The following is a 23745-nucleotide window of genomic DNA, read 5'->3' as shown; positions in this document are numbered from 1 at the left end:
TATATAAATTGCACACAACACCTCTAAACATCCCGGTTAATAGAGAAATAAAATGAAATTCAAAAAACGGATTCAAAGCATTCAAAAAATTACCGAAAATGCCGTGAAAACTGGTCGAAGTATTTTCATGAAACGAGCTGATGTGTGCATCACATGACTTCCTTTTACTCCAATTTAATGTCATTTCCCCATTATTCGCTATTTTAATGTGATTCAATATTTATTCTCTAAATATCACCAACAATGGCCAAATTGAAACCAAAAAAAAAAAAAAAAAACTCCGCCAAATTTGTCGCCAAGTTGGCGACAAAACTTGGCGACCAAAAGACTGGCGATATATCGCCAAGTGTCCGACAAATTATAACGCCACTTGAGTTTACATCGAAATTAACAATGATTTCCCCCCAAAAAGGTGCAAAAGACCCCCTTAGGAACATCCGAAAGCAACCAAAAGGGGAGGTGCACAACTAGACCCCACTACGAGTCTATGCACCAAATTTCAACTTTCTAGGACATACCATTTTTGAGTTATGCGAGATACATACGCACATACGCACATACGCACATACATACAGACGTCAAGAGAAAAGTCGTTGTAATTACCTCGGTGATGGTCAAAATGGATATTTCGCGTGTCTATACATTCTTAGGCACTTTTCCGCATGTGGTCGAATCGAAAGAAAAACTCAACATTCATTTGGGGGTGAGCAAAATGGAAATTAAGGGCGATTTTTGAGTGAAAATTTTTTCGCGAATACAATACTTCCTTTTTTGTAAAAGGAAGTAAAAATGTTTTGACCAGTTCAGGTAAACAAAAAATTCTGTGAATTTTGGTTAATCACAGAAAAGAACATTAAATACCATCAACATCAACATAAATGAAATAAAATTAATTAATGAGACAAAAACGAATTCAAAGAAAATTTCAAACAGACAACAGAAAATAAAATATTTGAAAGAAAACCCTCGAATCGAAAAAAACATGCCTGAAACTTAAAAGAAATACAGAACGAAAGCTAATTCATTTACCAAATCAGTATGAATTCCATACAATGTGAATACTTTTTTCAAAAACAAGATTTACAGAGAACAGGTATTATTAGAATACTGTTAAGTCCTGAGAAACTCTTGCTTACTTGCTTATGTAACTTAAAATTGAAATGGGCATCCAAAAAATCAGGATTTAAAGTCCCAACAAGTCAAAACTTAAAATAATAATAAACTTGCAAAAATATTTAAAGAAATTAATTCAAAATTTAGGTAGAAATATTGAAGCACACAAAAACAACCACTCTTTTACTTTTTTTGAGCGGGGGGGGGGGGGAGGCAATCCAGTGGGTGGTTAGGGGCCCTGATGATTTTTTGCAGGGAGGCCGAACATTTCTGTTGGGGGCCCGTAGGCGATTTCTAAGTTGCCTATTTGGTAATCCCGCCCTGTTTACGGGACAAATTCAGAGAATTTAAAGCTCTAGGGGCCCCTAACCTAAAATCAATGTTTAACCCGGGGCCCTACCAGGCTTTAATTAGGCCCAGTGTGCTATTTGTATAAAACTAGAAAGAGTGATCAAAAGCATCCCGGACAGAGCCTGATTAAGATATAGGAAGGTTCTAAGCAAAGATTTTTTGGAGCCACTATGCAGTCAAATCTTACTTTTAGTTATTTGCTAAAACAACTTTAGCCATTGGATGCCCCTAAAAAGCAAGGGCCCTAGACCACAGCCTAGCTGGTCCATTCAGTAATCAGGCCCTGATCCTGGCAAAGCGTATAAGGAAACAGATTTAAATAGTTACAAGAAAATCAAAGAATTGTAAAATCATTTTTTGCTACAAATTTTTTTTCGCTTCATTTGGGGGCCCTTCCTAGTTTGGGGGCCCTCGGCGATCGCCGACTAGCCGACCTGGCCAGTCCGGGCCTGAGACTGATCTCTAACTCTGCCGTACCACCAGGTACACCTGTAGCTAGGAACTCAATGGTGAAGTACCGGATTGGGAGTTTGGGAAAGGAGGAATGACCAACTCGTGCCGAAACTCTCGGAATCGGATGTTGCTCATGACGGAATCTTGAAGATCATTTTGACCGATGCACCGGAAGATCAATAGTAGAAAATCATCATTAAACTAATCTGTCGCAAGCTTGCATTGCAAGGGCAGTTGCAACAACGAAATCAAAATATTTATCCAGGATGAAGGGGGCGACGATGACATCACTACATTACCAATTTCTTAGAACAGCTTTTCCACTGCTGGTGACATGACCCTTCCGCCTCAGAATAAAACCAAGATGTCACCTTAAAGATGATGATTTCATTTTCTGATTACTATTCCATAGAAACACTTTCAAAATATGATTGGTAATGATGTAATAAAAACTAAAATTACAAAAAGGTGATGCCGGTCAGCTACATTTACCTTATTTCTATTATTAAAATTTTCATCATCATGCTATAGCGTCACATATTCATTTCAATATGAATAACGAAATTGAGTGTATGGTAGAACTTCATAGTTTGTGATTGCTTGGCAGCTGGGTGTCGCGGTGATTGAGCATAGGCTTCGTATTTCTTTGGTATCAGGTTTGAATCTGCAGTTCAAGTGTTCAGCCAGTGGATTTTCAAGACACAGAAAACCGTCATGGTCTCATTCCATGATTGCTGCACAAGATCCTTTGAGCGCCTGCTTGGCAGAGACACTCTGAGACAATAAGAACGAGATAACTCTTTTGTTTTTCCGAAAAGTATTGGTTTTCAAGAACGCATACCTAAAAAACCACTGAAAATGTGACACATATGTATGAAAACAATTTCACAATAAATTTAGTTAACTTTCACTTTTATTCGGAAACATATTTTTACTGAGGAAGTTCTGGCTTTCTGCACTTCCTCACTGTATGGAGCTAATTCCAACTGCATATATGTAGTTCTGCAAATCTCCGTCCGCTTTCTTGGTAAGGGGCTATCCGTAAATGATGTTACACTTTTTTTTCAAAATTTTTGACCCCCTCCCCCTTTGTCACGAAGTTCGTTTTGCAAGCTACTTTTCATAAACATATCTTATTAAGATATGCTTGATGTCACATCTTACTTTTTCCTTCCCCTTGTCACAAAGTCACAATTTCACGACCCCCCCCCCCCCCTTCCTTAAACATCATTTGTTTTGTAGTAATCCACAAAATCTTCTTTATTGTCCATCAGGATTGTCGAATTCATTGAGCAAAATAGAAAGAGCGCGATCCTTTCAAGTCAGTTTAAAATTTGTGAATGGCATGTGTTCCATTTTTTTCCATGAAAGTGCGTGTTTGAAATTCTGTAACTTTTGAGTGATTGAATAAAATATAACAAAATAGCATATCAAATTGAAGGCAATTTAAAGCTCTACAACTTTGTTATTAACAATCTTCATAAATACTGATCCTCGGAGGGCACTAGGAGCAAATGTTCGACAAAAAGAGGGAATTTTTTTTCCAAAAATCATCGATTTTTCATAACATATACCCGGATAATTATTGGAAATTTGACAAGTATGTGTAGAAACAGTTTCGTAGAAAGTTTATTTAGCTTGAAATTTTATTTTAAACGAATTTTTTCCACCGTTTCCGACATTTTCTCGAAAAATCCAAAAATTCCCTCCTATTTTTAGTTCACCCCCTAGGGTCGGGGACTTTTAGTATGTTTACTTACTAACTACCCCTAACAATATTCTGAAGTCAAAAATTTATCGTATATTCCATGTACGCTACAATGTGTTCATTGACTGGACTACTAGTGCGAATCATTGTATTTACTACTTCAGAAAACCAACTTTTGTTTGTTTGAAACAACATTCAAATACTCGTAATCGATTAAAGAAAATTATATTCTATAAATTGTACTGATTAAATTCTATTATCACTATCATATTTTACGATACGTAAGTTGAATTTCGACTTAAAAGTTCATTTCTCAAAGAGTTACCATTGAGAATTTTTTATCATCCAATGATTTTTTTTCTTTTTTTTTTTTTTTTTGTTACAAGTGACATTTTAACTTTGCCCAAACGAATTGTTGCAAATCGTAAATTCTCTCTGGATAGCGACTATTGAACCGCAACGTTATTTACTGAAATGTTCCTCACCATTTTAAAGTCCATCAACCTTGGTCATTGTCGAGAGTATGCTATATGATCAACGTTGCTTTTCCAAAAAGTATTAAAAATAATAACTTGATTTACAAGAGTTGCAACAAAAGTTTAAATTTGGATTGCAGTACACGTAAGAATTGTCCATCTTCCTATTCTTTACTCATATTTTAAAGCAGAACGCGTTGAATTAAATGGAACAACTTCACTAGGAAGCATTCAATGTTTCTGCGAGGTTGAATTCTGAGTCACAAGACAAAGGCTGGGTTATCAACCCTTTTTTTATTTCTGTCCATTGTTCCATCCAAGACGGTACTTCCTAGACCGTGAAATTCGGTGCGGTTTTGATTATTTGTTCCGTAAAACAATATGCTCTGTCACAACAATTTTTTGATTCTTGCCACAAAATTCGAATTGTATTGTGTACAAGTCCTACTTATGTGGCACAAAAAAAAGAGGGGGGGGGGGGGAGAGAAAGCCCTTTGCGTAGAGTTTTGAATGCTGAAGTGAAACAGCTTTTATTTACAACATTATGTAAAAGTCGTTTTTTTTTTTTTTTAATAAAGGGAATCTAAAGCGACTATAGTACTAGAAAACTTTTTGTAGTTGCGGTACCTTTTGCTTCACTAACTTGTATTTAAATAACACATTTTTGAGGATTTCCTCAGATCAAGTATCAACTTATTATTTTATTATAATTATTATTATTATTACTAGAAAGTCGCCCATCAAGTGATGACGGATGAAAATTGCTTCTACATTTGAACGCAGCCATTGCCTGTTTGGTGATATTTTGATAGTTGATATTGTAAGCCTAACTCCAGTGGATTAACCTTAAACTCCAGTGGATAGCGTTCATTTTCAACCACTTTTTGATTCTTCATTCCCCTGAAATGACACAATCTTGCCAGTAAAACAGTTAACTTACCTAATCGAGTTCAGCCTTGTCACAATAAAGCTTTTCCCTGCATTTTAAACATTACCAAAATATATTATCAAATTATCATGCCATGGCGCGAGTTTCATTGTTGAAACACGCGGGTTACTCGATCATCGGCTATTTTTATAAGAGGATTATTATTTACAGTTGAAGTTGGAAAGCAAACGTACGTATGGGAAAACCGAAATCTGTGTGGGTTATTAAGGCTACGTGATTGCTTGGCAAAATCGGTAATACATAATGAAGTTGACGAATAATTCAACTTTTTAATTAGTTTGAATTTGGTGGATTATTTGAAATTTTAACGGAACATTAGTTTTTATCATGTTTTTATTTACTCCGTTTGGTGTATGTTTGTTGGGGTGAAATCTTGCAACTCAATTTTCACCCACTTTCTGTGATCGGATTCTTTTTAAACTTGGTATGCGACCTCAGATCCGATGACAATGAAATTTTAATTAAATTAATTAATTAACCAAGATTCCATGTCAGCCTAGTCGGAAACTAGGGGCCCAGCTAAAAATCGGACTAGTGCTAATTTTACGTTTTATGGGGAGAGGGGGCCCGGAGACCGCCCCGACAAAGGGCCCGCCTACTGAATTCAAAAACTCTTGTAATTTTCTGCTAGTTATAAATTTATTCCTATTTTATTGATTTGGTGCAGGGGAAAGGGAGCACTTGTGAACAATTTTTTCATGGAGGCACATGTGAACAGGCCTAGAGCTCATTACACGATTAAAAAATGCAGCCTAAGCATCATATTCTAAAGAAAAACTCTTTTATAATAGACATATACGTACGAGTATACACTAATTATTTTGAAGGGTTTGTAAAAGGATTTCCAATTTCGAGCCGAATTCAGTCCCGCGGGATTGACTTTATTCTTCAAAAAATAAAATTTTTATGTCAAAGACAAAAAGTTGTGCATTTTAGGATGGTGCTAGGACTTGAATTAGTAGTCTTCTTAAATTCCGTACAGCAATTGTAAAGCACTACAAAGTCAGATTCTAATTAGTAATTATCGTTTGGTAAGCAAAAGTATGCCTCTTGAATACGAAGGGAAAGGGTTTTTGCTATGAAAATAATTCGCTTGACGCAAACGCGTGCTGTGGCTCCACTGCAGTTGGTTTTACTAAAATTAAATAATTGTGGACAGTTAGAAAAAGATCCGCATTAACTTCATTACCTTCTGAAATAGATTTTTCTTTTCTTATGCTCGAGAACTGAAAATTTCGAACAAAAACGATGTCTGTTGGATATGCGTTTTGCTGTATCCAATTTAACTTGCATTGATAATAATGTTGTTGCTTCATAAACGTGGTTCACTGAATCAGTGAGTTAGATTCAACGGGGCAGGGGGGGGGGGTGCAAGGGGTTAATACTGCACGATTTCACCATTTCACCAAGTCGCAGTCTCAGTAAAAGGGTTTGGATAACTTCGCTCGTTTTACCTCTCATTTTAAAGAGAAATTCAATAAATTCAATAACATGAGCAGCTTAACTTACTGCACTGTCATGGGAGTCATCATGTGTTTCACACAATTTTCTGCCACCCCTTTTAAAGTCTTGTCAAATCTATACTAATATTATAAAGAGAGAGGGCGGATTTTTGTGTGTTTATATGTTCGAGGTAATCTCCGGAACCACTGCACCTATTTGAAAAATTCATTCACTATATGAAAGGTGCTTTCTTACTGAGTAACATAGGCTATAATTCGAAAAAAATCCGATAAATAGTTCTTTTTTTATTCCAATTTAGGCCCAAACTTCACTTAAATTGCCTATTCGCAACTCCAATAAACTATAGGGGGCGCTGCAGCCACTGTTTAATGGCGGATGAAAAAGGTAAAACAAACAAATGCCGTAACTTATAACTTGCTTTGATGCTTTGTGAATGACAGTAATTTTTCATGGTGTTTGTGGAAAGTTTTCTCTTCTATTCTTCTGAAATTACATTACACCATAAACTGTCTAAAGCCTGTAATTTACCCCAAAGAAAACACGTGGAATGGAATGTTTTACCTTTTTCGGTAGTATTGTAAATCACAGCAAGGTAGCTTATTCGAGCTCTGGAGATGCGAATTGACACTATCTACTAAAGTTTAGGGTTATACCGCTGGTGTTAGGGTTAAAATTTCAACTATCAAAGTATCTCGAAACAGGCAATGTAGTTGAAATGTAGAAACAATTTGCACCCGTCATACAATGACGGGCGACTTTCTAGTATATAAATAAATAAATAAATATATATATATATATATATATATATATATATATATATATATATAATTTTACATATAAGTATAGATACCCACCCACAAGAGTTTTCTCGTTTAAAGATATAAGATTTTTCCAAAATGTATATAATTGCAAGCTGCCAAATATTGGCCTCGTAGACTGTTCACTTGATAGACATGAAAAACACTCATAAGGCTACATAGTGCAAAGAATTTTTTTGTATGTATAGATTATTCGAATTATATATTGCTTTTACGCTTCAGAGTTTGATAATGGAATTTAAAATTATTTGAAACTTCCATTTTTAACTAAATGAAAATATCTTGCTCCTTTTTTCCCCTGTTCGTATTATATAGTTCTAAATTGTAAAAGAACTATTTAGTTTTAAAAAAATTTAAAAATTAAAAAAAATAATTTATACAAATAAATAAATAAATATTTAATAATAATAAGTTTTAACAATAAAGGTGAAAGTCACAATCTAGGGAGTTCAGTTGCTATACTTCGTTCCAATTCCATGTAAATTTCACATATTAGACATATATATATATATTCAGACTATTTACGAATGAAAAGTTTTTCAGACGATATAGGGCCCCCACACTTCTTTTGTTAGAATTTGTTCTGAATTAAACTAATAAACACTGGCAGGGGCGGGGGTCGCTGGTATGCAAAGGACTACTCTTTTCCTTTTAGAATGGATTCTCTGTCAAGAAATTAAGCACATTAGAATTTTTTCTTTAACATGCTGTGTGTTTTTCGCTTCGCAACGAAAGCCGCATTAAAATGCATCCCCACTTGTGTTCATGTTTATCGTCCTTTTGTATAGTGCACACTATGTGCATAAGAGTTGGTTATTTTTCCTCTGTCCTAAACTCTGCAGTCCGACTGATTTTGGGGTAAGGGAATTGGAGTTGCAGGTTTGAAAGTTTTGGAGTCGGTCATTTTCCTTCCGACTCCACAGCCCTGTATGCTGTATGGGGAGGGGGGGGGGGGGCAATACTGCATCGGCAACAAATCGTAGTTTATTCTGAATTGAAGAACAAGAACTTCAAAATTGATTTCAGGAATATGCTCAGGCGTAATCTTCCAAGGTTGAAGAGAAGCTAGAAAATTTCCCATCATCCGAGATGTGAACTTCCTCTGATGTGGTCGGGCTTCCTGACTGACCCCGATTGCCGGCCCCACGATTTCCTTTGAACGGTCGTTTCAGAGCGTCCTTTAAAAACAGAACAGCAAATAGTCGTTAAATAAAAATAATATTTTTCACTAAAATATCGAAGCACAAATTGTAGGAGGCCTGATTTTCTGATATTTGTTTCATGACCTAAAAAAACGTTCAGAAAATAAAAAAACACTAGCTGCGTCGCCCGGCTTTGCACGGTCCACCTCGAAAATAAAAGTTTGCCAAGTGACGCGAGTTCAACACTCAGGCTTGAACCAAAAAGGAAAAAAAAAAATCAGTAAAATGTTGCGGCAGATTACGGAGAAATAACCAAAAAGTAAACATTTTAAATCCTCCGATTACAGGAAAAGCCTTTAAAACAAAAGCAAGAACATCACTTGTTCATATTCGAGAAAAAACATGGCAACAGATCTTTATCTCAATGATTTTCTTCATGCTATAAATTTTAATAAGGGGGCCGTGGTAACCTGATCGGTAAGGCATTGGACTCGGGGCCGGAGGGTCTCGGGTTCGATCCTCGCTGGTCGAAAACCCACCGTCGTCATTAAAGGGGACTGGGCGACGTTAAATATGCTCGTAGTCTCAATGTCCTCCAAGTGAAACGATACCTCTGGGGGTGCTAGCACCAGGTAGCTATTAGCTCTTGGACTAGTTCTAAATTCTCATTAACTGTTCGATCCGGTGATGGTGCTGCCATCTATCGGTATATAAAATAATGGAGGCAAGGCACTTAGTATGCAGTCCTCGACATAAATACAGTTGTAGTCAGTTGTGACTCTGAATATTAATTCGCAACTCCAACGAACTATAGGGGGCACTGCAGTCACTGTCTAATGGCGGAATTAAAAACTAAAACAAACGCATGTGGTAACGAAGAAAATGCTAAAAGTGTTGTGATTTTTGTTGTTATGTATGATTTTTTCGCTTTATTCATTTGAAAAGATTTTTCAAAGTCTTTTGGTTATTCTGACCCATATAGAAAGAGATTAGAAACCAAAAAGTATTACGAAAGTAAACAATTAATGCAGAACACACAGTAAGTTGTTCTGAAGCAGCCATTTTCACGATGTTGAATTCGGAATTCATAAATTTTTGGTTCGCTTCGAACGGCATTTTCATTTTGTACCGTTTTTTCTATACATTAGTACATATTAAGTTCAGTTTCGTGACATTTCCGGCATTTGTTGACATTTTTGTCACATAGTGCACATACGTGGCAGACTGTCAAGAGTAACGTTTAACACTAGATAATTTATTTCTATGACTATATGATTGGATATCTAAAGAAATCATGCACTTAATTCATTCGTCATGGAAATGATTTACCTGATATGCGAAATCTTGTCAAGATACATTATTCTTTCACACAATTTTAAAACCATAACCTTATAAACAGATTTTTGGCGAACTTTCATTTTTTATTGTTCAAATTCTTAACGTTCTTTCTGGATTTTTCAATATGTTCTGCGATAAATATTTTCAAGAAAATTTATTTGCATACTTTCTATTTCAGTAGGATACTGTAGTAACAAAGGTTATTTAAATCATTTATGTGGAATTAGGTTAAGGAAAAGTGTCCAATCAATGTTGTTAAGTTCGTTTTTTTTCCTTCATCGAATTGAAAAACTGATATTTGTTCAAATTCAATCAGAACAAAATAAATAAAATATGTACTCACAGTTTATATATGGTGGTAGTTTTCTTTTCAGTTGATTGACCATTATTTTTTTTTTACTTATCGAATTCTGTAATCTTACTATCATTTTATTCCACTCATGATAAAAATTAAAAATGGTTTAACTAAAAACGCGAAATCTCGCCAAGGCTACTTTGCTCGCACAATTCCAAAACTATAACCCTAAACAAATTTGGCGAAACCTTTCAGCTGAGAATAAAAGCAATAAAGTAAATTCTTTCTCGGTTAAACATTTTTCATTTTGTTCTACGATAATAAATTCAAGAAAATATTTTGCATACTGTCCATTCCAACTAAATGCTGCTGTAAAATATGATTAGTTAAATTAATTTAAGATTAAAAAAAACTCATATTCTTACAAATTCATACAAAACAATAAAAAATTTTACCTGGTATAACGTTATCCAATTTTGTTAATCCAGAGTTTTCTTGTTTACGCTTCCACCATTTAATACTTTTTTGAAAGAAATAAGGAAAACTAACATTATTTTGAGAAGCTCGAGAATACTACTAAGGGACGAATTAATTTCTGTTGTTGAAGGCGTTCTTAGACATGTTGAATGCGTTACTCAGAACAAACTGACCGCGTTTACGTCAACAGATACACGTGGAGCGCAACGTGGCAATGTTTTAGTTGCATTCGCAGTTTTATAAATCACCGCAAGGTAGCGTATTCGAGCGCTGGAGTTCCGAATAGGAAATTTTAATAAAAGCATTTTTGCGGAAAGTTGAGATGAAGCACTGAATAATAATTTGAATGGAGGAAAGCCTTCGAAAAATAGAGATTTTATGTCGAAATCTAAGTGTCATAATTAATAATTTTTAATTAATATCTCTGCTATTTATTATCGATGGATTATGTTGAATAGCCAAACATAAAGACGGGAAGATTACGAATCCATCGATACCTGGTTCGATGGTCAATTCACTGGCGTTCGGGAGAAGTAACTCGGACAAAGATACATAGATCACTACATGGATTCATACATAGATACATACGCTCAGTTTTTAATTATACGAGATGAATAAAATTTAAAATAATAAATAAACTTTTCCGAAATCGCAGATTGACCGAAAACAAATTCCAAAACGCTATCGTGCTTTGAATTTTTGGAAGTCTTAAAAAATAATAATAAAGAAAATACGGCTAGTTATTTTCCTTTTGAACGCGAAATGGACGAACAAATCGCATCTTAAGCGCTTTATGCTCTGTTTGGAAATAGTCGCAAAGAAAATTTCAACTTTCTTTTCAAAAGTGGAGAGAAAAATTTTTGTTATTTAGTAATTATTAATTCTGCAGTACATGTAAAAATACCACTTTCGCTAAACAACGAGTCAGTTGACTGATTTCAAGGGGGATTTAGCCCCAGCCCCTCCCTCCTTCCCCAAATACGTTTACTTTCGTTCACACTATAAACGTGATTTAATTTCTCATTTATATTTTTTAAAAAAGTGTGATAAAAAAATATTCAAACTTCTATGCATGCATCCAATTTAATACTTTACTGCACTGTCCTTCTCGAAAATTGTGTAAAGACTTAATTTTATTAGCTCAGAAAATGTAATCATTCGTTCCAGACTTTTTTCTTAGAAAGGAAGTCTCAGCGCATCTTCGTCTTCCGTCGCCAAGTCGAGAAGTACGCGGCCATTAACTTGAAAAGTGAACGATCTTGTGTGAGAGAGCGGAGGGGGAGATAAAGCATTTTAGAAGCTAGAAATCGAACCATTTAACACTTGTTGGAATAGGCAGGAAATTGACGTGCGGTTCCTCATAACACCGGATCAAGGAACAGGAAACATTACACCTTGACCCGAAAGCTTCAAAATACAAAAAGGCGTTTTCTTTTAGTGGCGTAGTGGTTATAACCACGGGTGTCCCTCTTAACTGACTTCTTTTTTTCTTTTTGACAATTAATCACTTAAAAAAAAGAAAAAAGGAAGGGGGAGGGGGACCAATGGTTGAACTCTGCCGCCGATTTTTTTTGAAAGACGGAATCCCGTTTTCGGAACGGAAAAGTAGCACCCAAAACTCCGCTAATGAATAATTAAAATGTACGACATGTAGAGCGGCACCGGCAAATCAAAAATGTTAACGTCACACTTATAATCGAAAAAGTTTCTCTCTTCAAATTAATACCTCGTTCTCTACAAATTAAACAGGTGCAGTGCCTAGAGAATAAGTAATATCCGAAGCTAAATTAACCCCAAATAAAGGAGGGGGAGGGAAATAAGTGTTAGCAAAATGTCCTTCTCTATCAAAAATACCACAACGTTTTGTAAAATACTGAAAAGTTTTCCCAGTACTAAACGAGCCTAATATTGTCCCGTATGCCAGCCCGGTTAAAAATAAAAATAGTTGTCACATAGAAGTTGTCACTTTAGGCTCCATATTTCAGACACAGCTTTTAAACTAATAACATTTACAAACCTTTTGGAATTTTCAATGAAGTCGACTCGAACCGAAATAAAAATTATCTGTAATTAAAACAATACATGATTTAAATTTTACCTGAGAAAGAATCAAACATCAGCAGCTCCATGCGGCTATTAGCACTTCGATTGGAGCCGATCGGTTGGGGAGATCTCCCTGATCTGTCGCGTACTGAAAGTTTTCAAAATGGGGAGATGTGTCAAATTGGTAGGCAAAGAGTCAACTTTTTCTAACAAGATCGACTCAATAACATTGCCAGCATAAAACTTGTCTAAAACACGCTAGAAACCCGGAAGAGTTGGGGTACACACTGCGCCGCTGAAACTTTTAGGGGAGTTTTTTTAAGAGGGTCTTTTTTTCCTTTTTAGGGGACTCTTGTTGAGGATAATCAATAGAATTTGAGGGGGTACGCCATTTCTTACTTTCCGACATCGATTAGGCATTTTTTCAAACAATTTTGGCGACAGCTTTTGGCCCGCCTTAAAATAACTCTATGCCTCCCTAAGGAGGAGCGCTCTACAAATAGGAACTATTTGTAAGTAACACATAAATAAAGCGAAAGACTCAAATGTTGCATTCATTTATCACCACTAGATGTCTTTCCTTTTGTTCATTGAAATATATGAGTCCCAAACTACTCACCTTCCATCCAACTGGTAAACAGTCGCTACGAGGTTCTGGAGATTAGCCGGAGGATTTTCGCCCGGCAGGGACAACAGGATGAAGCTCTTTCCGGCAGGAGCTCCCGGACTCTGTGGGCTAGGTGCCTGCTGCTGCTGCTGCTGGACTAATCGGTTGATGTTTTGTACTACGGCGGAGTGCTGCTCTATGCCATAAGCAGTGACAACAGGTGGGAAATATCCAGGAAGCATGTTCAGGGATAATTGACTTACTGACCTGCAATTAGAACAAAACATTGAGTAAATATAATATTGGAGTTTGAAACGTACAGTGAAATACCGTAACAAAGAACAAGGGCGCGCACAGCACGGGGTGGGGGTGAGAAGGGACACCTGTTGGCCCGGGCTCGAGCCTGAAGAGGGATCAAAGTTTTTGAAACTAGGGGTTAAATACAGGGGTAAACAATACGGAGGGGGGTCCGAAAAAGTGATTTGTGACGGGCCCCAAAATATCTGTGCACGCCCCTGACAACGAATAGCAGTGCAACGAAATATCCGTTTCAAGGAAAGAAATTTTCAGTTCCGATTCGTTACTTGAATTCTCGTTACTACGAAGAAAATTTGTGGTTCATTCTAGGATTTCACTGTAGTATGTACTTTTAGCTTCACTGCATGAAGTAAGCTATCTTCCTGACATCAATTAAACTGACTTATTTCCAATGTGTCTTTCCCCTGACTTTCAACTGTCTCCTCAGTATATCTTCGGCTGCCCAGCAATTCAGGCCAGTCTTCTCAAAATCGGCCTGGATGACTTGATTTTTTCAGAGAAGGCTGTGGAGGTCGCCAAGGCTGTCTTCGTCAGTTTCGGAGTAATTTAGTGCTTTTCTTAGCACATCATGGACAAGACAACAACACAACAAATGCTACTAATTTATTTATTTTTTCATTATAACACTATCGAATGAGATAAATAAATACTTTGTGCTGAAAAGTAAAGAAAGAAATAACAACGTCAAAAAGCACAAATTGCAGATTGCTGCAGTAATCTGCAATTTGTGCTTTTTGGCATTAATTTTTACTTTACAATTGAATGATTTCCTGAAGGCCTCACGATGGAGATCAGAAGAATCAAAGTACGTTTTCCCGCCGTGTATCTTTCTTTTATAGGAGCAAAGCAATAGCTGGAATTTGGAACCACCCGCCCCCATAAGAGACTTTCACCGACACCGGACACAGCAGTATATTTGCAAATGTATGGCTCACTTACCTGGCGTTAGTGAGCGGGAGCAGCTGCTCTGTGAGGCTTCCGTTGTGCGTAACGATGTGAGGGTGGTCTGGGGCAGGGGGCCGACTACAGCATCCGCCCTTACCCGAAGATCGCCGCGCCGGAGTGCTGTTGTCACTGCAACAGTGCTGGATGGTTCCAATGAAGATGAGAATGACTCCTACACCGGACACCAGTAGCCACATCGGATCCCACCTGTTAGGACAGACAGAGCGTATGAGCCATGCAGAGTTAAACACAAAGAAATACAGGGTGTTTAAACAAGTCTTATACAGATAAAGAAAATTTATTTAAAAAAAAAACTTGTTAATTTATACAAAATTAACTCATTTTTTATTTTGATTCTTATCTCGTCCAGTTTAATTTCCTCATTCGTACAATATTATCTGAAGGCATGTAGGTGGCGCTGACATCGAAGACTGAAAATGGCGTCAATGAAAGAAAACTCTCACAGGGTCAACTTTCCAAAACCTTTGGTTTAACACATTCCGAATTCTGATACCACAGTTGAAACTTATATTCGGACAGTTATCACTCAACACCTCCCCCAGAAGGTTAATTCTGGCCTAAATAGTGCCAGACGCAAAGTTGAAAATCGTCTAAATCTTTTTGGCATTACGAAAGCTGAAAACCAAGCCCGTCATTCGGGCTATCAGGGGGGATACTCTCCCCCCCCCCCGGATTTTAAAGAAGTTAAAACTTTTACAGCATAATGCTATTAGTAAGTCTAAAAAAATTAGGGGGTGTCCTGGACTCTAGCTGAAAAAAAGTTTTTTTGAACCACCCTAAAATAGAGATCTTGCATGTTAGACCAGAACACCCTGTATGTGCTGGGCATGTGTGCGTTACACTCACGGTTTTTTTTTTTTTTTTTTTTTGATTAAGGTAAAGGGGAAAAAAATCACGAATCGCAAATTCATGCAGAACCCTAATATAATGCCCTATAATGAGCAATAGGGTTCACTCTAACAACAATTTTAAAAATGACCAAAACATATACTCTTTGAACATATTGTAGAGTCAAAATGACTCTGACTATGTGGTATTCATATTTGAAACATTTAAATGCTTATCAAAAACTCAAATCAACATGTGCTCATTTTTGAATAGGTAATAAATTCAAAATTGAGTATTAACCGAGTTATGTACTCATTTTTGGGTATGAAATAATTCAGCACACTATTTCAAAACCTGGGTGCTCATGTTTAAAACAAAAGATTTCAAGAAAATTTGAAAACATGAATGTACTTATTTATGAAAACTTCATTTTCTTAGTGTTGTTGTGGTACAACCTGAACACATTTCATTCTTACCTGTGGAAAGCAAGGAACACTCCTCCTGTCATGAGGACGCAAGACAGGATGCCGAGGAGGACGGTAGTGAAGACTTTTGGATTGCAACATCCCGATGAAGAAGTATTAGAAGGATCGTCTGGGGGCAGGTCGAATTCCTCGCCGCCCCCTTGGCATGCACACCGGCACCCACTTTCTTCCACCATGCTGTGGCGGGGCTCATCCGAGAAGACGGCGCTGGACACACCCTAGGGGAAAAAAAACATGTTGCTAATATATTCTTCACGACAAATTTATTTTCTCGCTAAATTTGAAACACTGTCAAAATTTCGATTGCCAGTTAGAAGTCTTACCAAACGGTACTTTTCTCCGCACACACCCCACCACTTAGTTATAAGCCTTAGGTTCCGCCGTCCGGGTGGTAATGTATAAGAAAACATAAACGTGACCCATATTCACCGGATAAATAAACCTCATTTTTTCTTCTTTCTTTAGTTAGTATGTTTTTACTTAGCATAGTATAACATTTCCATTTCTTTTTTCATAGCAATAAAAAGGACAAACATAGTTTTTTGTTTTTTGCTTCAATCACTAATTACCTTAAAGCAGGAGTTAAAATGGAGGGAGCAAGGCCAATCATTGGCTTAGCAACAGCTGACCCGAAGACCCCAAGTCACGTGACTCAACAACGACAAATGATTAGCATGTTTTGCGTGAAACAAGCAAAAGAAACCTGATTTCTTCTAATGCATTGCTTTAAAATCTATCACATGACTTGGAGTCTCGGTTTCATGAATGAAAGTCTTCACTCCCACCATTTTATTTCTTCTCAATGGTAATTACCATATGCATATCAGCCATATTAGTAGTTTTCTGGTAGGGCGATATCTTCCCATCTCATTTTCAGCACGATCCCTAGAGCTTTGACTTATTTCCTTAGTTTTTTGTCGTAAATGCTTCAAATATTTTGTGACCAAAATGGGTTTTTCTTTGTGTGTGTGTGTGTGTGTGTGTGTGTGTGTGTGTGTGTAATATTTCCCTCTTTAATTTAATTCATAGAAGTAATTCCGACTTTCAAGTCTTAGTATTTTTCTAAGCGGGCTAGAAAAGTAGTAACCTTCAAAAATGATTTTAAAAAACACATGGTTGGATTGTACAGACAATTAGCTACGTTATCACGAAATTACATATCTTCGAGATAAGTGAGATAAGTCAAGAGCATGGTACAAAGTGAGAAATTACACGGCATCACCTTAATTCCACTATTTCGCGAAAATATACGAAAGTTTAGCAGTTATGATGCATTCGACAATAAATATTCATGTAATATAAAAACGATGCAACAAAGTATCGTGTAACAAAATTCAACACACATTAAGTTGGGAACGTTTCTAATTTCGAGGGTAGATCAAATATATACCGGAATTCGACTCTAAACGCTGTTGTTAGTTATAAATTTGGAGTGGTACTTTGCCAATATGCTAGTGGAGATCCCTGAAGAAGGGTTTTTGCGTTTGCACATACTTTGGAGATCTGGGCTGCTTCAGTACGCCATGAATGAGCAAGAAGTGCATACCTCTGTTGCGAAACGCTAAATTATTTAATTTCTCGCAAAAGAAGGCACCAAACTCTCTGAAATTTGGAGACAGCTTCATGCACAGTTTGTAGAAGAAACACTTCGCACACTTGAGTAGGATTAAAAATACATGGCAGAAAGAGGAGGAGCTGTAAAAAAAAAACAAACCTGCTGAAAGGAGACAGCGGACAAGAATCACTGTAGACAACATTGTTGCCATTCATGACATTATTGACGAAGGACAACTAATGCAGGCAATTAATGTCGCCTTCTGATGAAGCAGAAGCTGCATATCGCAGCAGACGAGGACGCCAAGCGATAAGTAACGTCACTTTTCTTTATGAAAATACGAAACCACATACTGCCGCTTTAAAGCGAGAAAATTTTTTATCGTACGGCTCTGAAACACCTCGGTACAGTCCAGATTTATCGCCTTGTGATTGCCATTTGTTTGGAATACTCAAAAAAGACCTAGGAGGACAAAAAATTGATGATGATGCATTTGTGTTGAGGCGTTCGTGCGTAATTCGCTCTTCACATGTCCCTCTTCTTTCTATCACGACGGTATAAAAAATTTGGCAATTTTACAGAAAAATGTGTCTCAGAGGAAGGACACTATGTAGAAAAAGGATGGCTGGTGCAAATGGTGTAAAATATTTTTGGTTGATACAAACAATTTTTTAAAAGAAATTCCTTTTTATATTTGATTAACTCCCGTACATTACCACTTACTAAGGTGGGGGAAATGCTGTATTACTACAGTATTTATAGAATGAGATTATGAAAAAAATACATCGGAATGCAAAACCATTTCTAGAAGATCTGAAGTTTTATTAAATTCTAAACATAAGTGTTTTTTTTTTTTACATAAAAAAATATTTTTTTTAATCACTTTTTCTTCATCTTTCTTTATCATAATAACTTTAAGACATTTTTTTACAAAGCATTTACCCACCAAATCGAAATGTTTTCTTGTTCTATAAGGTTTACATAAACCAAAAATAGTTATATTTTCATGCTTCGGTAGTGATAATTGAATATTTTTATTGCTTTTTTTTAATGAAATATTCTCAACTATTCACCAAATTTCAATTACGGAGCGCATTCCTACTTTTTACAGTTAAATTGATTTCTCTTCCTTCCTACTCGTGATTTTTTAGAGGGAAACAGTAAAAGTTTGCGTGACAGCCTTTCCCATTTCCAATTGGGGTTTTGTAAAGAGAAGCATCGAGTTCTTGAATGAAATAATATTTCAATCTTGAAATACCTTTCGAAAAGAATGTTGTAATAAACGTTTTTCCCTTTCTCTGCTTCTTCAATTGAGCAAATATCGAGGTCACGCTTTCTTCAACTGCACAATGCACAAGTCACTGTGTTCCGCCGAATCGAGCATCCTCAAGGCGCCAGGATGACGTTTAAATTGCATTGTGTTCCGAGTTGAATAGCGCTTGTTTGATAGCAATGAGAGACAGTGGAGTCTGGATAATCCTGACTAATAGGAGATAATGCAAGCAATTGGAAATTGGGGGTGGTTTTGACTAACAAATAGATTGTATAAGTAAAGAAAATGTTGGTAAAATGGTAATACTTGTTGAAATGTGCGCTCTGAAGTGAGAAAATGATCTAATTTTCAGTCAATAATAGTGTTCTGGCTTCGACAGCGCCTTGAACTTACGTATTTTGGGAGGGCAGAAATAATTATTTCGCTGTATAGAACTTCAGATTTTTCCGAATGATAGAATGCGTGTATGCGCACATCAGTACATTTAATAAATAGGAACATTCGCACAATTTAAAATAGCAATTCTACAATTATGTCTTCAAATTCGCCGAATAGCCAGACAAAATTCGCCGAACAAGGAAGATTTTTGGCAGTTTACAATGACCACCCGTGGCCCCCCACAGGGACTTGCGCAGAAATTTTTGGGTCCGTCACAAATGACTTTTACGGGTCCCTTCCATATTGTTCACCTCTACGTCCCTACATGTATTTCACCGCTCGTTTCAAAAATCATGCTCCCTCCTCAGGCCCGGGCCAACAGGTGTCCCTTCTCCCTCCCCCCCCCCCCTGTGCATATTTTTGGCTCCCCTGTCGAGGCGCCCCTGTGTAGCTTCACCTTTAACACGTTTCTCAACCGTCTACAATGTTCAAGAATACTTAAAATCTGAAAATTCGTTATCTGAGTCCGTGTAGAAGCAGTGTAGTTCAACCAATAACAATATTTTGCACACTACGAGTGCCGTATCAGTGTCAAATACCCACTGAATAAAAATGGGAGTATGTGCTCGTTAAATCCGAAGTCTTGTGGTCGTTTGCTATCAGATACTAAGTGCAACGTTCCTGAAGACTGAAAGTACTATCAAACTAAAACGAATTGAAGTAATCTTTAATATTAGTATGTACATACATTAAGCCACATTTCATAACCTCAAAAACATAAAAAAAAATCATGTTTACTTCCATGGAAAGGAGAAAGATCAATTCTCCTGTTCAGGGCAACTGGTAATTTGCTATTTTCTGGGGGGGGGGGGGGGTTAAATTTTTTTTTCTCGCTTTTTTGTTTGTTACTCAGGTGTACAATTCATGCATAATGTGCAGCACATGATCGTATTCTCCACCCGATACTCCTGTGTCATATAATAAGGACACCGAGTGCTAAGAAGACTAACCACTGCCTTTACAGCCAACAATCTACTTTCTCAGGTTATCAAGTCACAGAAAAAAATGGCGAGGCAGAGCGACATTCATTTTTGTGATTTCGAGAACTACATAAATTAGGCTACAAGAACAACAAACAACTTTTTTATAATAATAATCTACAATGAAACATATAGATAAAAAATTACAGCAAAACGAGATCACATAGTTTTTTCATCACTATTCACATTCAGCAATAACTTTTGCCTTGTTATTAAAAACTACTAGTCATTAGTTAGGATTTCTAGTGACGATGAAGTCACGATCTAGCGAATTTTTATTATGCTACACATCAAAAAATGGGGGGAATGGCTTTGTATGACCTTATTTGACAAACCCACCTAACATATAATAACATGGTCCCTTCGCAACACCCCTCGCCTTTGCCTATGGCACCCAGTTTGAGAACCCCTTTTTAGGGGTCAAAGGCGCCCATATGCAAAATTTTAAAGGAGGGGGGCTCAGATATTTCCCCATGGTTTTAGCAGGATGTTTTCCCCATAGAAACCGATTTCAGTCCAGATTAGAGTTATTAAAATTTGACATTTTTCATAACTTATTCATTAACTGTTGGAGAAGAAATGTTTTTACATTTTTGCAAAGAAAAAAGGACTAAAAGCAAGGAAGTTCTAATTTCAAAGGGGGGCTTTAGCCCGTACTTGCCCCCATATGGGCACCCTTGTTAGGGGCTTGTTTCTCCCAAGTGGGCAAAGATTCACTCCACAAATACTTTAAATGGTGTATGGTAAAGATGGGGTCATTTTTTTAATGTCGTTTTTTCACCTCCATTAGAGGTTCGTTCTTTTTTCTTTTTTGTTTTTTTTTTTAAACCCGTGCATTGAGCTTGTTCATTTGAACGATTTGTGAATTTTAAAAAGTTGTAAGAGGATATCTTTGTGAGAGTTACTCATTTTGAAGATGTTTCATATTGGCCCAGGAATATTCTTTTAAAGAAAAGCAACTGAAATTGCCTGAGAAAGTATGCTAATAAAAATGTATATTAAAAATATTTTATTTAGGTTTAGGTGTACTATAAAGCAATTATATTATTTTGTTAGCTCTTTCTCAGTAACCCAGTTGTTTCCATTCCAAAAGTCGAAGGCTTGATTCCAACATGTTGAAAAATGAAATGATTAAATTTAACTCAATGAAAAAAATAACATGGCATGACGTTAAATATTTGAAAATTTGATCCTAAAATGAAAAAAAGAAAAAATAAAGAAAGAAAGAAAAAATCACAAAATACCATCCAAAAAACATTTTGTAAGCGAAAATAAAACAAAAGAACTATTTTGAATGTGTAAAATGAAAGCAATACCAAAAGACATTTATATGTTCAAATTTTTAATTAAGAAATTAAAAGAGAGAAAAAGAGAGAGAGAGAGAGAGAGAGAGAGAACTATGAAATAAAAATATCATCGTTCAAAAGAACGGCCGTTAATTTTTTTAAGAGATCGAAGTGCACCGTTCATTTTCAGGAGTCCTTCTTTTGGACTCTTTTCACAACAGAAGGCAATTGTTTATATTTTACCAAATAACAAACAAATACAAACTTACCATCACCCTTTAACCCACAGTATTGTCCTCTCATTTACCACTGAACATCCAGTTAATGTTCCAGTTTCAACAATTTTTCTTAAACATCTTTTAAACAATTATTGAGATCTTTCATCCTTCCTAGGACACATTAAAAAGTCAAACTCATTCCGTTTTCTTTGCACATAAATTCGGTAGAAAACTAGTAGCTCCAAAATGACATATGATCGGCCGTAGTTTCTTGGGAATGGAACCACGAGAACAACCCGAGTAAAACAAGGGAAGAAAAAAAAAGAAAACAACTTTGTGCGGGGGGGGGGGGGGAATCGGCAGGATTCAAGGAGAAGTGAGCTAAGAAAGACGGCAATACGAACAGAATCAAGTTACTTTCGCTCGCACGTCCGCCCGGAAAGCCAAAAGATGGCACTACGAGCTTCTAACGACGTAATCAGATAACCTGGAAAAACATAAGTCTACGACGCCAGCCATTTTGGTGATCAAGGGTGAGGAGGCACAAGGCATGAAATCACTTTCACCTCATCATCATGCAAATTCGGAAATATTTTAATGCTTCAGTTACTTTAACTCGATTTTAAATTGCACTGGCGAAAGAAGCATTGAAGTTAACGTGACGAATACCAGAACGTTATTTATTTTTCTAATAATTGAAAAGCAAAAAAAGTAAGATTGCGATAATTATTAAAAATGGGGCATGTGTATGTTATGTTTCTCATACAAATCCGCAGTTTACGTCGAATATTCACCAAATTTAGCACGAGGTTCTTTGATGCTCAGGGGCTCATTCTCATAGGGTTTATTTTCTTTTTAAAATTAAAAAAAAAAAGAAAGAAAAATTAATTTGAATTTTGACATTTTGAATTCAAGTTATATATTTCTCGCAATCACGAGTGTTTGTATGTAGGCGTGTGTGTTTGTGTGTGGGGGTATGTGTGTTTGTATGTAGGGGGTATGTGTATGTGTATAGGCATGTGTGTTTGCGTCTGTGTGCTGGCATAAGTGTGTGGGTAGTTCTGTGTATGAATGTGTGTGTGTCTGTATGTATGCGCGTGTGTATGTGTGTAGGTACATGTGTGCGTGTGTGTGTGTGTAGTTGTGTATGTATGCGCGTGTGTGTAGGACATGGATGCAACCTGGAGACGGCTTTCGCTATAGGAGCAGCATCGTGAGGAGCCGGTCGACGGTGATGGTGCAGAGGGTGGCGGTGGGCAAATAAAATGATAGGACGCCAAAAACAGTCAAATAAAAGCAATAAGCAATCGTGATTGCTCAAAAAAATAAAAAATAAAAATCTAATAAGGTCTAACTTTTAATTTTGTGTCATAAAATAGCTCTTTTCCACACGTTGAAGGGAAATTTTACATTTTTCCGTCAAGAAATTGAGCCAGGAAAACACTTCTTTGCAACTGGGACAAACTGCAAAAAATTTCTTAGAGTGTGAACAGTAATAGTTTATATTTGATAAACTATTACATTTACCACTATAAATGATACATAAAAATAAAGATAAACTATCAAAGTTTTTTTTCACTCACAAAGGTTCGATATGTGCGCCTTTCGTAACGCGACACACATCTATAACATACATTTTGGAGTGTTTCACTGTCAATATTTTTTAATGCTACACGTATGCAATCTTTCAGTTCTTGCAATGTTGTCAACAATGGTGGTGTATAAACAGTTTTTGACGAAACCTCATAAAAAAAGCACATTTGGTTAGGTTTTGGGATCAGGCTGACTCATAAAGGATAAATCGTCATCACCTGCAGGCCAATCCAACGTTGCGGAACTTCAGTGACGTGGCGAAGGGGGGGGGGACCCCCCCCCAGAGATATCTTGGTTTTAACATTGTTGCTAATCCCAATGCAGTAGTTAATACGCGTGTAAGGACCATTGTGACAAAAAAACTCACAAAAAAAGACAAAAAAAGAAAAAAAACCCACAGAAGGTCAATTCTGACTGCGGTTGTATTATTACCATGTGAAATCCAATCTCTTATAAGTGAGATTCTGAAATTACATCAAGATTCACCGTCACATCTGTTGAAAACAATGAAATCTGTAACTGCTAAAACAGGTGCCCTTCATCTTTTAAGAGCACTTATCCCCCAAATTGA

General features: G+C 36.6%; 1 protein-coding gene across 2 annotated transcripts in view; it reads right to left on the bottom strand.

Moving 5' to 3' along the window:
- Positions 1-23745, bottom strand: part of LOC129231851 (uncharacterized) — a 67095-nt gene that overhangs the window by 7012 nt on the left and 36338 nt on the right. Inside the window, exons 1-4 of one of the 2 annotated variants that reach the window (XM_054866236.1) lie at positions 21633-21845; positions 15823-16049; positions 14492-14704; positions 13247-13501 (exon numbers count right to left, since the gene is read on the bottom strand). In XM_054866236.1, coding sequence (XP_054722211.1) covers positions 13247-13501; positions 14492-14704; positions 15823-16049; positions 21633-21635 — 698 coding nt within the window. In that variant the 5' untranslated portion in view covers positions 21636-21845. Of the gene's footprint in view, positions 1-13246; positions 13502-14491; positions 14705-15822; positions 16050-21632; positions 21846-23745 lie in introns of those variants that run through there. The other variant, XM_054866244.1, reaches the window with a different exon arrangement.

The sequence above is a fragment of the Uloborus diversus genome, chromosome 1 (genome assembly GCF_026930045.1).
Source record: "Uloborus diversus isolate 005 chromosome 1, Udiv.v.3.1, whole genome shotgun sequence".
NCBI lineage: Eukaryota > Metazoa > Arthropoda > Arachnida > Araneae > Uloboridae > Uloborus > Uloborus diversus.
This window is presented reverse-complemented; position numbering and strand designations above follow the sequence as displayed.